This window comes from Glycine max, chromosome 3 (genome assembly GCF_000004515.6).
Source record: "Glycine max cultivar Williams 82 chromosome 3, Glycine_max_v4.0, whole genome shotgun sequence".
In the NCBI taxonomy this organism is placed as follows: domain Eukaryota; kingdom Viridiplantae; phylum Streptophyta; class Magnoliopsida; order Fabales; family Fabaceae; genus Glycine; species Glycine max.
This window is the reverse complement of record NC_016090.4, coordinates 28,168,254-28,181,368: the sequence shown is the minus strand read 5'-3', so window position 1 is coordinate 28,181,368 and position 13,115 is coordinate 28,168,254. Positions and strand designations below refer to the sequence as shown.

General features: G+C 33.3%; 1 protein-coding gene across 1 annotated transcript; it reads left to right on the top strand.

The window, feature by feature from the left end:
* Positions 1-9,342: 9,342 nt before the first annotated feature.
* LOC102666738 (uncharacterized) lies at positions 9,343-10,207 on the top strand. Its single transcript, XM_006577530.1, has 2 exons — positions 9,343-9,786; positions 10,139-10,207. The coding sequence occupies exons 1-2, from the start codon at positions 9,343-9,345 to the stop codon at positions 10,205-10,207; spliced, it is 513 nt and encodes a 170-aa protein (XP_006577593.1).
* Positions 10,208-13,115: the final 2,908 nt, after the last annotated feature.

Below are 13,115 nucleotides of genomic sequence, written 5' to 3'. Positions count from 1 at the left end.
CACTCATACACAATTTCAATCATAATTTCATGATCTCAATATAATTATTTATCACGTTAATCCTATCAAAAACAAAAAAAAATTGTGCAAAAATGTTTCTCAATCCATGGGGAGTAAAACCCCACAAACAATTTCACATAATCATACAAGAAGAATTTCAATACAATAAACATCTCAAAATAAACCCCAATTTGATTCCTTATGGATTAATACACATATTCATTTTAACCCCAATTACGATAAACTCATCCTTACCTCTAAATGGGTTCACGTGTGTTCCGGAAGTGATAGTGGCATCTCTAATGGTTCCCTGACATTCCTTAAGCTTTTCCTCCGGTTACTCTGATAAGGTTTCCAAACCTTAGAGAGAAGGAGAAGAGATTCAAGCCTTCATTCCACTATCTGCGTGAAATGAGTATTTCTCCCTCCCCATACATTATTTTGCAAATCCTGACGGTGAAAAGGTGAAAAAATAAATTTTGAACCTGGTGTCCAAATTTCCCAATGATCCAATGGTTAACGAGTCCATAATTGTAGTTTTACTAGGACAGATTTTGGGTCTATGTGGGAAAAGAGAATGTTACACTGCAAAGGAAGTTTCTATCACCTTCGACATTGTTTCACAATTTCCAACGGTAAGAATGTTCAGAATTGAGTTCCAAACCTAGTGCTCAAGTTTCATGATGATCCAACGATTAACGAATCAGAGATCATCATTTTACTGAGACAGGTTTGAGTGTATGCGGGAAAAAGAGAGGATTTTGGGAGGAGAAGCGAAAATGAAATTGAGAGGAAGAGGAAGCACAGAGACTATTGTCAGTCTAAAAACTTAACTGTCTCTACCTAGGTACTCTCAACCTATTATTTACTCTATTTTTCTTTATTTTTATTATTTTATAAAAAAAAGATCTTTATTTTATTTCCTATCAAATGAATAAATAAAATATTTCTTTTTTTTTTCCTTCAAACCATTATTTTAATTAATAAAATTATTTCTCCTTATTTCTAAAACCACATTTATTTTTAAATAAAAATCTTTTTAATTTATTTATGAAAAGTGAAGTGTTACACGTATGCCGGATGCATGAAAATTGTTAGGATTTTTTAGTTTTTATAGGAATTATGTATGCAATATGACTATACAATGTTTATTATTTAGTGTTATTTGATAAGCTTTTTATTTATTTTCATTTATGCTATATGTGAATATTAAATTATTGACCTAAGTAGATTATGTTAAACCCTAAACCAAATTATTTAATCCCTCAACCCTAAATACATAATTTGTCGGCACTAAAACTCTAAACCCTAATCCAATTTAATTAGTCAAATAACCCAAGATAAAAACCCTAACACATATATAATTGTATACCGTTTGATGTTTTTTTTATAATGTGATTATTTGCACAGACGATAATTAAGTAAAATAAATAATTATATGAACATCCAATGAAACACGCATTAATGATCATATTACATGACAACCCCATAAGTATGTCACAAGTATGTATGTTACAAATATTGTCTTAACAATTACTAAATGTTTAATCTTCCCCTAAATCAACAAAGTGTGTTCTCAACCTCATCAAATTTGTATATTGTTGCATTCTACTAATATATGGTGTAGGTCACCGCTTTGCCTAGTAGTGACAATGTATAGATCATAACAAAGTTGTTGATGGTAAGGGACAACCGCCTATTAGAAATACCTATTGCATAGGGACATACACATCCAAATTATCAGAACACATTTTATTACATAAATTACACAAACATGATGATGATGCTTTTACCTAAACAAAATAATTGTCATACACATGACCGATACGTATAACGCGATATACAAAAAAACACTTAGTGGTTAACTTCTAAGAGGAAAAAATGTCATGCTTTGTTGGACAGAAAGAGAAACAAGGATGACATTATACCTTGATGCAATCACATATCCCATGTCAGTTATATTCATCCACTTATGCATGGTAACCTGCATGCAACAATTTTAATTACATTTATTTAAAGCAAAATAAATCCATTAAAATGTAACAAAAAACTTATATACCATGGATAATCCATCGACAAGTAGCGACCACTTTAATTTCTCAAATCTGTCTATGTCACCAAGCAGGTTGATATACTCATTAGACCATTATGCAAGCTCTTTAAGCAAATTGTTATGAACCAAAGACCATGAATCTTCACTCATACCTAAAAAGGCAGCAATTGCATGATATCCACAGTTACCATCAGGTTTGACATTGACTATGTTTTCAATGAAATCATGAATGCATGGATGAAATTCATTCAACATCGGCATGTTCCTTCTTGGTTTTTATTGTTCAGATGATGATGCACTACGTTTGACTGAAGAGTTACTATTTTGCACAGAACGTAATGCATTGACATACTCTTTGATGTTTGGTCATCAGTTTCTTTTGAGAACCTTTTTGTTTTGACCTTTTCTAGAGGAGCACACATAGAGTTTACATCAGGTTAGGTAATTTCCCAAAGTTTACTCTTTAGAGTAACTTTGCCCCAAACATCAAGCTCTTCACACTGCATGGATATGGTTTTCATCTCTTCAGTTATGCTGACTTCAGGCCCAGATAACCCTTGGTCTGAAAAACTTAGTCTCCGCGAAAACATATGGATTACGTCAAGTGGTATGCTACCGACAACATATATAGCTAACTTACATGCACAAGGAAGACCGTGAGTAATTTTCATTACACATCCACATCGAGAACTATCAATACCAAGATAACTTACATGCTCAAACTCAGTAGCAATTTGGTTTAAAGCATACCTTGATACCATGCCAAGTAGTTTCTTGTATAAGTTAACTTTAAAAACATGTCCAACCACATGTGCACTTGTCTCAAAAGATGTCTTAATTTCAGTGTATTGCAATATGATCATGTTGTTCATGGCTTCCCAAACACTACATAGGTCTCCAAAACTATTATGCAGTAGTCTCTTTAATGCCTAATGAGCAGACTCAACCCTGTATGAGAAATACACAAGTAGGTAAACAAAAACAATTATTTTTATCTATTAGACCCTAAATCCTAACACCAAAATATATTTACAATTTTCATACCTGTTAGTTGTTGCGTTTCCTAAATGCATCACCTTATCCATCTAGTCTTTAACAAATCTTTCTTTATGGGGAATCAACCATGTTTGCTTCACGTAGTCAACAAACATTGACCATGGTGAGCAAGCAATTTCAAACTTCATAAGGTAGTCATTGAATTCTTGCTCGAAAGGACAATCCACCAGACTTCCCTAGGCTTCTATGACATAATCCCATGCATTTTTTTAGCAACAAGGGTTTTACATTTTGCCTTCACATTCTTATCAATGTGAAACTGACATAATAAATTGGTAAACTTAGGGAAAATAGCTTTCACAACATTCATCAATGCTAGATCTCTGTCGGTAACAATAACTGCAGGGAGCATTATGTCTCAGAAAGATACCTTGAAATTGTTCTAGAGCCCAAACAACATTATTTAGACGTTCTCCCTCCAAATAAGCAAAAGCAGTATAAAATGTCATCCATGTTGGTGTCTGATCGAGGCCATACCCGAATCAAATAAACATTAAAAATGCAGTATCTAGAAAGTGATCCTAGGTCGTCTCCCAACGAGCAATGGTCAATCAAACGTTCATAACAGATAGTAATAAAACAGTATCGAATTGGGGGGGGGTTGTTTGTTTTGTAAATTAAACAGCAAGCAAATTCGAATTAAAGAAATAACAAAATTAAAACATGTTGTTCCCCTTGATTCACAAATAAGTCTTTTATCCTAGGTTACGAGAATTTATCCCTAATCAGTTCAACCACTTAATCCAACCCTAAATTAATTTACTAAGCGAAAATTAACATAAGGCTGTCATTATGTGATTAAGCTACACATACACCAATTAATCTCTCTCACATGTCCATTAAGCATGAACGAAACTGATCATTAAGCGCAGAGACAATTAATCAAGCATTAACCATGCATGGATTAATAGCAACAATATAGAGCAATTGATGAAGAGGAAAAACTGATCAGAATTCAATAGTAATAACAAAACCTCAAAGAGAGCTGTGTTTGATCCTCAAGAGAAAACAACACTAGAGACTTAGCCTTCCATTAATCGGCAAAAAATGAAAACGAATTCCAAGCAGAAGCAGAAAACGAAATTGCAGATTGAAGCAGAAACCGAATTTTATTGCTACGTGAATAGTGCGCGTGAACAGTAAAAACTGGAATTGCGAAACCCTAAAATTATTCTCTTCTCCAAAACAGTCTCCTACTAAAACCCTGGTCCCAAAGTTTACAATTCTGCTTTAAGTCCAAGCCCAAAAACGAAATAAAATAAAATTGGCCCAAATAAAATAAAATTTGATAAAATAAAATTGTCTGCTCTCTTCAAGTCCAAGCCAGTTCAGCCCAATTCCGGATCCAAGCCCAATTGCTTATAATTCTCCTGAAATTAAATTAAAAACACAAAATTAGTCAAGTAGGCCCAAATGATAAAACTGCATAGTTAATTTGACAATTAAGGCTAATAAGTAATAAAATAGTGACAAAAAGGGTTAAGAAATAGGAGAAAATAATGACACATCAGTGTCACACCAACAATGTCAAGTAACGACAACCAATACCTGTTTGCTTTGTAGGTACTATCTATGAGAAATACCAAATTACAGGCATTGGATAATTTGACTGCATCAGGATCACTCCAAAATATATCGCATGCAACATCTTCATCCTTCAATCTATACTAATGAATATATTGATCCCATTTAAGAAGCTTCATTAGTTGTTGCATTTCAGTATTACTGTCTCTTATGGAAGAACGATATGCATATCTTGCATTGTATATTTGCTTGATTGTTGTATAACTATTGACATTGTGCCCCTTCAATATTAGAAGAATATTTCTTGGTTTGACCATTGACTTTGTCATATCACCAACAATAATCTTCTCATCCTTAGTCAGTCGACCAACATATGGATGTCTAACTAATGACATAGTCAATGCATGGTTATGACTTCCACATATTAACTTCATCATCCATATTCACCTCCCAGCACTAGTTTTGCTCGCAACTTAAAGGGACACCCATATTTTCTACTGCCACTAATTGTTCATACTAAATCTTTCTTTTTGGCCCTAAAACAAATGAGGTCCTTCCTCTAATTTCAGTATTTATGTCTGACCTCATAATTATTGTCACAAAACCAATATCATATGCAACAAATTAAGCCCAATGCAAAATATCATCACAGATAACAAACACCGACAATGTAATCCATACATGTTTAGTCTTCAAGGGACATTCATTTACGTACTTTAACAAAAAGAAAATCATATTAATATCCAAGAAGTATTGAAGGTATCAAAACAATCAACATGTTGATGCACACCAGGTTCCTCTTCATTTTCTTCATTCATATCAACTTCTTCAGACATTATGTTGTTATACATCCATTGATCTTCATCCATCTTAACAAAACATTGAAAAAAATCAATGACAAACAAATGATGCCTAACAACACCATACATATACTATCACATTATTTTTTTTATTGCATTTAATAATATAATACATTAAAATTGATAACCATATATATTAAAATTTAGACTTGCATAAACTAATATATGACACAATATAATTATTTTTTGACTTCCATAAAGTAGTTAACTTAATAATATTTACAAAAATATTATAAATGTTTAAATACTCATTGAGTATTAGCTACCAAAAAATTATCAACTCTTTTAGGGACTTATCTTTTAGTCCTTGCTAAAATAATATACATAAATAATTACCTACAAATTAGTTATAAATATAAACTCTTTTTTATTACAAATTATATTATGATAAATTACTTACGAATGTGTTGCTAATATTTTTGTAATTAATTGTAATTCATAAAATTATAAGGACTAAAAAAACAAATTTAAAATAAAATAAAAGTATAAATTATTTTAAAATAAATAGAACTTTCAAACTATAAAAATTAAAAGCTACAAATTATGAAACTATGAATATTTAAAAATATTTTAAATAATAAAACTAATTATATTACAAAAAAAAATAAAACAAATTTTTTTAAAAAATAAGTTCTTACAGATTACCAATCCGTAAGAAACATATGAAATCTGTATTTTCTTATGGATTAGTAATCCGTAAGAACCCTATGGATTGGTAATCCGTAAGGTTCTTACGGATTACCACTCCGTAATTTATATAAAACTTACGGATTATCAATTCGTAAATTTTATATAACTTATGGATTGATAATCTGTAAGTTTTATATGGAATTCAAACTAGATCGAAGTTGTAGTACCTTGCCTCCACCTTTAACAGCCACACCAACCACCACCACTTGCCGACAAACCATTGAAACCAATGCATCTCAACCAAAATGGACACAACAACAAAGGACCACCTCCCACGAGAATGAATGCAAAGAAGAAAGCAACAAAATGAATGGTGCATGAAGAAGGCAAAAGGAAGAAGTTACTAGGGGTATTTTTTGGAATTTTGAAAAATTGATGGGTGCACAAAAAGAAAGCTACTGCACAAAGTAAAGCCCTGAGCATGGCATTGATAGAGAACTGTTTGAGTTACAGGACTCTAGGCTAATGCTAGGTGCACCCAGCTTATTGTTGGTGCACCCAACATTTTTTGAAAATGTCCAAACTGCCCCTCTGTTATTTTATTCTTTAAAAACAAGGGTGCACAGTGCTTTTCGCCGCAAACGTTATTTTCTTCCATTTTCTCTCTTAGGTGTGTTTTTTTCTTGCAACCGGTGAGCTTCAGTGAAGGTGAAGGTGTCATTGTTCGTTGTTGCAATGGTTGGTTCGTCATCGGCGACATACGAGGTATGCATTTGTGCTGGGTGTGCGTGAGTGGGATGGTGCACAAATGTCATACGGATGAACTTCGTCCGTAAGGCAGTTGATCCATATGTTGATATTGCACATATAGATCAAGTTGATCCGTATAATCCTTACGGATCAAGTTAATCCGTACAAGGCTTACGGATCAACTTGATCCGTAAGCCTTATTCGGATTTTGAAGTTGTAAATTTTATTTAATTTTATAATTATTTTAATTATTACTTTGTTTGTATTGTGATAATTAAAAATAATTTAATTGTTTATACATGTAATTGATTAAAATTGTATGTACAATGACATAGGGTTTTTGCATTTTACTAATAATGAGTTGTTGTGACTAATAGTAAAATATTATGTATAGTTTTGTATGTTATGTATAGTTTGGTTAGGTGTTGTATGTCTGTGTTGAAATTTATGATTTATTGTTAAGATGGACGAAGATCAATGGGTGTATGACAATATAATGTCTAAAGAAGTTGATATGGATTATCAAAATGAAGAAGAATGTGGTATGAATGAACCACATGTTGATTGTTCGGATGCGTTCAATACTTCTCAGGTAATAATGTTCATTATTGTGAGTGATTTAATAAAATGAATGTGTTGTAGAAAATTGAAATTGTCTGGATTGTTTTGTAGGTGTTTGACCGCCGAGATGATGTTTTGCAGCGGGCTCGATCCGTTGCTCATGAAAACAGATTGTGGCGGTGAATATAAGGTTTGACACAAATAGTGATAGTAGAGGAAGGAGTTCATTTGTGTTAATTGGTTGTGAAAGGAGTGATGAGTATAGGTGTAGGAAGAAAGAATTTGTTAGAGGAGATACTGGGACTAGGAAATGTGGATGTCCCTTCAAGCTTCGTGGCAAGCAATGGTTGGTCGACAAGGCTGGATGGTGAAGTTGATGTGTGGGATTCATAATCATGAATTGGCCAAGTCATTAGTTGGACATCCATATGTTGGGCGATTGACTAAAGCTGAAAAGATACTTATTGTTGATATGAAGAAGTCAATGGTGAAACCAAGAAACGTTCTGCTAACTCTGAAGGAGCACAATGGCAATAGTTGTACAACCATCAAACAAATATACAATGCAAGAAGTGTATATCGTTCTTCCATAAGAGGAAGTGATACTGAAATGCAACATCTAATGAAGCCTGTTGAACGAGATCAATATATTCATTAGCACAGATTAAAGGATGAAGACGTGGTTCGCGATATCTTTTGGTGTCACCCTAATGCAGTGAAGTTAGTCAATGCATATAAATTGGTGTTTTTGATAGACAGTACCTACAAAACAAACAGGTACAGACTCCCACTGCTTGATTTTGTTGGGCTGACACCAACTGGGATGACATTCTTTGTTGGTTTTGCATATTTGGAGGGTGAATGTCTTAATAATGTGGTTTGGGCCTTAGAACGGTTTCGAGGTATATTTTTAAGACGTGATGCCCTCCCTGGAGTTATTGTGACTAACCGAGACCTAGCATTGATGAATGCAGTGAAAACTGTATTTCCTGAGTGTACAAATTTGTTGTGTAGCTTTCACATAAGCAAGAATGTGAAGGTCAAATGTAAATCATTAATTGGTCAAAGAAATGCTTGGGAGTATGTCATGGATGCCTGGGGAACTCTGGTTGATTGTCCTTCGGAGCAGCAGTTTGATGAGTGCATGAAGAAGTTTGAAATGGTTTGTTCACCTTGGCCAGTGTTTATTGACTATGTCAAGGAAACATGGATAATCCCACACAAGGAAAAATTTGTTACCGCCTGGATGAATAAGGTGATGCACTTAGGAAACATAACAACAAACAGGTATGAAATTGTTCAATTATTTCTATTAACGTTGATGAATTGATGGAATTTTATTGTTGTATATGTTTATTGTTATTTGTGTATTTGAAATGTAGGGTTGAATCTGCTTACTGGGCTTTAAAAAAAGTGTTACAGAATAGCCTTGGAGACTTATGCAGTGTCTGGGATGCCATGAACAACATGATGACGCTACAACACACAGAAATTAAAGCATCATTTGAAACAAGTACACATGTGATTGGACATATGTTTAAAAAAACCTTATACAAAAGGCTTCTTGGAATGGTTTCAAGGTATGCTTTAAATCAAATTGCTGCTGAATTTGAGCGTGTTCATTATGCTGGCAAGAATCCTTCCACTTGTGGTTGTGTCATGTGAACCACACACGGTCTTCCTTATGCTTGTGAGCTATCTAAATATGTTATTGGTTGCATCCCACTGGATTCAATCCATATGTTCTGGAGGAGACTCAGTTTTTCAGACCAAGGGTTATCTGAGCCCGAAGTGAGCATCAAGGAAGAGATGGAAACCATATCCAAAATATTTGAAGAACTTGATGTTTGTGGTAAGTTTACTCTAAAGAGTAAACTTCGGGAAATTGCATACCCTGATCAAAATTCGATGTGTCCTCCTCCAGCAAAGGTTACCACAAAAGGTGCACCGAAGAAACTGATGAACAGAAAGCCAAGGTCAACAAAGCGTGATCCATCTTATTGGGAGTATGTAGATGCTTTTAATTCTATGCAAAATAGCAATTCCTCAGTGAGGCGTAGTGCATCATCTTTTGAGCAGCCCAATCCAAGAAGGATCATGCCTATGTTGGATCAATTTCAGCCATTTATCCATGACTTCATTGATAACATTGTTGATGTCAAAGCTGATGGAAACTGTGAATATCGGTCAGTTGTCGGTTTATTAGGTATGGGTGAAGACTCTTGGTCGTTGGTCTATAACCATCTGCTTAAAGAACTTGGAAAATTCTCATATAAGTATATCAAGCTCTTTGGTGGCACGGACAGATTTGAGGAATTAAGGATGTCATTACTTGTTAATGGGTTAACCAAGGTATGTAATTTATGTTTTGATTTTTAAGACTTAACTTTAAAATTAACTTTGATGTGTATATTTGTTTCATTCAGGTGACTATGGATAAGTGGATGGATATAACCGACATGGGATATGTCATTGCATCAAAGGTATAATGTAATCCTTGTATCCTTGTCTCAACAACAAAGCATGACGTACTTTCCTCTTAGAAGTCAACCACCGCCTGATTTTTAAGTGCATCGCATAATTTTTATCGGTCACGTGTATGACAATCATTTTGTTCAGGTACATTGTAGATATAAAGTGTTTTTTTTATATTTATGCAATCAGTTGTATACGATTGAGTTAATTTTTTTTTCATGTACAACAGGTTTATTTAAAAGACCATTGTCCTTTACCACCTGTAGCATTGTTATGGTCTAGCAATTGTCATCCTTAGGTGAAGCAATGGCAAACTCCATATATTAGTAGAATGCAACATTACAAAAGTTTCATGATGTTCAAAAGAGACTATGTTGACATAAAAGATGACTGAACATGTAGCTTTTAATGACTAATCGTTATGGATTTGAATCTCACATTAGAGTTATCTATCTTTGGATATTTGTTGTGTTAACAAAAAAAATATTACTTAATTCTTGCGTTAAGAAAAAAATTAATTGGTGCAACTCAAATAAAGTACGCATGTATGATAAATCGTTGTTTGAGTTGACAATACATTGTGAAATGCATGTGTGTTAACATAAAGCGTGACAAGACATTGTAAGACTTGACTACACATTCTGATTTGATGCAAGATAAAGCATGTCATGTCATTGGTGTAGTTGACAACACAAACAAAACCCATGTGCACGCGTATGTATTTATTTTAAAAAATTGAAGCAATGATACTGAAACTCATCTATATATATGACACAACCAAACACTGTAAAAAATCACACATTCTCTCCTAACCCAATTCTTAGAACAAAGTATGGCATTCTTGGAAGAAACAAGCAGTCAGACAATTGTGAACTCGACATTAGGTTTTATTTTTCCAAATGGATCCATTGTTCACAACAATAGTTGTGTTTATTTCCAAACTTTCACTCCAATACCCATTCGAGTACCAAACGCTTGTGATTTTCAAACATTAAAAACTAGAGAACACAATACCCTTCAGCTAACCGAGAAACAATATTTGGATGAAATTTACTACTGGCAACCATTTACAGATACAAGTAACCAATTTCCCTTTCAATGTATGCAACCGAAAAATGATGATGATGTTAACACAATGTTAATGTGTAATAATCAATTTTCGTGTGTTGGTCCGATTGAGTTATTATGCACCATTGGTAGAACACCAGAAGGTATATTAAACTTACTTGAAGCCACTATGACCCCTACGCATGATGCCCTGCTATATTACAATGGGAGGTGGAACATGCCATGCCAAAATGAGTTTGTTGGTTACTCGTTCACAGGAAAAAATCCCAAAAAGTTTGACATTCCTTCCAGATGTACCATGGATGAACTGAAGGATTTGATCAAGCGAGTTGCGTCTCATGGGATTCCCCCTTATGGTATTCATGAAACACAAACGATAAGGCGATTGTTTTTTTGATAACCAAGCCACTATGAGTATTCAGATAAAATTATCAAATTCGAAATTATTGAAATGAAAACCAACGATGATGTGCTAAAGGTGTTAGTGCAGTCTAACTACTGGAAAAAATTTGGGCCAATAGAAATTTTATCTGTTTTTAGTAAACATGTAATGGAAATGAAAGACAACGTGTCCTTGTCGCAAAATTAGCATTACCTAGTTGTAGTATTTCATGCAAATTTTATTTCTTTCCACTATGTTGAAGTTAATGTAATGTTTGAATTCATGTCCATTACCGTATGATGATTATTTTATGTTCATGGTTTACCTAAATCATCAAATTCGTTAAATTAAAATGATAATAGTGGGACCAGAAAATAAATTTGTTAGTAAATAAAAAAGTATAGAAAGATAAAAAAAACAAAAAGAGTAAATATAAAATAAAAAATAACTCCTCATCTATGAACTAAATAAAAAACAAAGAGAGTAAATAAAAAATAAAAAACAAAGAGACTAAATAATAAATAAAAAAATCAGTGATCATATTACTTGTATGAAATTAAAATCCAATGTTGGTTTCAACGTCAATTGTTTAAAAAAAAATCAAACTAATTGTTTTATGTAAACTAATTTATCTTATAACTTTGTAAATGCATAATAAAAGTTGCCAAATAATCTAAAGCAAATAATTGTATATTTTTGAATTTCATAATCTTACTAAAAATTTAATTACAAATATTATCATAAAATTTATTAATTATTAATTAATAATTTAAATTGAAAATAATTTTTAAATGAATTAAAAATAAATTAAATTAAAAGTGATTTAAAAAAAATTTAGTGACATCCATATTGTATTATTTCAAATTATTTTTTAGTTGTTTGCTACAATTTAGAATCACATTCATACTATTTCGACGAATTTCAAATGAATTTTGAATCAAGTAAATTAAAAATAAGATTTAAACGAAAACACTAATATTATAAACCAAAATAACTTAAAATATAAAAATTGTTCAGTAAAAAACTAAATGTTCTCAAATACGAGAAAAATATATACATCGTCCAAATATGATAATATAAAATGTGAAAAAAGACTATAGTTGATCTGTGCGACGCCTACGTCGAGACCTCACATACACAATGTGGTCTTCTGTGACACCCCTGGCAATCCTAATGCATTCTTCCATGACCTTGTGTGTCTCTGTGCCTTCTGTGACCATCCTAAGGTTGAGCAGACACTCCAACCTTTCAGCAATTGCATGACAAGCCTCCTATGAAAGAAAACAAACAAATTAGACAAATCAGTATTAAAATAATTGACATAAATGAAATTTGATACAACTAAGAAAATAGTAACACTTACCACTGCATGTATGGGTTGGTCCACATTAGAACGGGCATGTGTTGATGCTGCTACTGGCTCCGGCACCTGAGGGATATGTGGCTCCACAAATGAGGCATCATGCGTCGCAGGTGCATCTTGCGATGGATCTGATGACTATGCCGCGGTCATGAATGGATGAGGAATGACAAAGAACTAGTCCATGCACTTGGGTGCACAGTGACCTAGCGTAACACATATCTCACCTGCTGGTGCAAGATGTTTTGAGTAGTGCATCCACCTATCGTCTATTTCATCAAATGACACCCATGAATCGACAGGCTGTGCAGGAATACTTTGGATGTATCCGAACTGGCGCATGACCCTCTCTTGTCAGTGTCTGATGACAATAGGCCCCAGCAGAGTTGACTGGTA

What these genes read in the sequence shown, in the direction of transcription:
- LOC102666738 (XM_006577530.1), top strand. Translation starts at nt 9,343, where the DNA reads ATGTGTCCTCCTCCAGCAAAGGTTACCACAAAAGGTGCACCGAAGAAA. An exon ending in TTGTTAATGGGTTAACCAAG is followed by an intron (nt 9,787 to 10,138) that starts GTATGTAATTTA and finishes CATGTACAACAG; the next exon opens with GTTTATTTAAAAGACCATTG.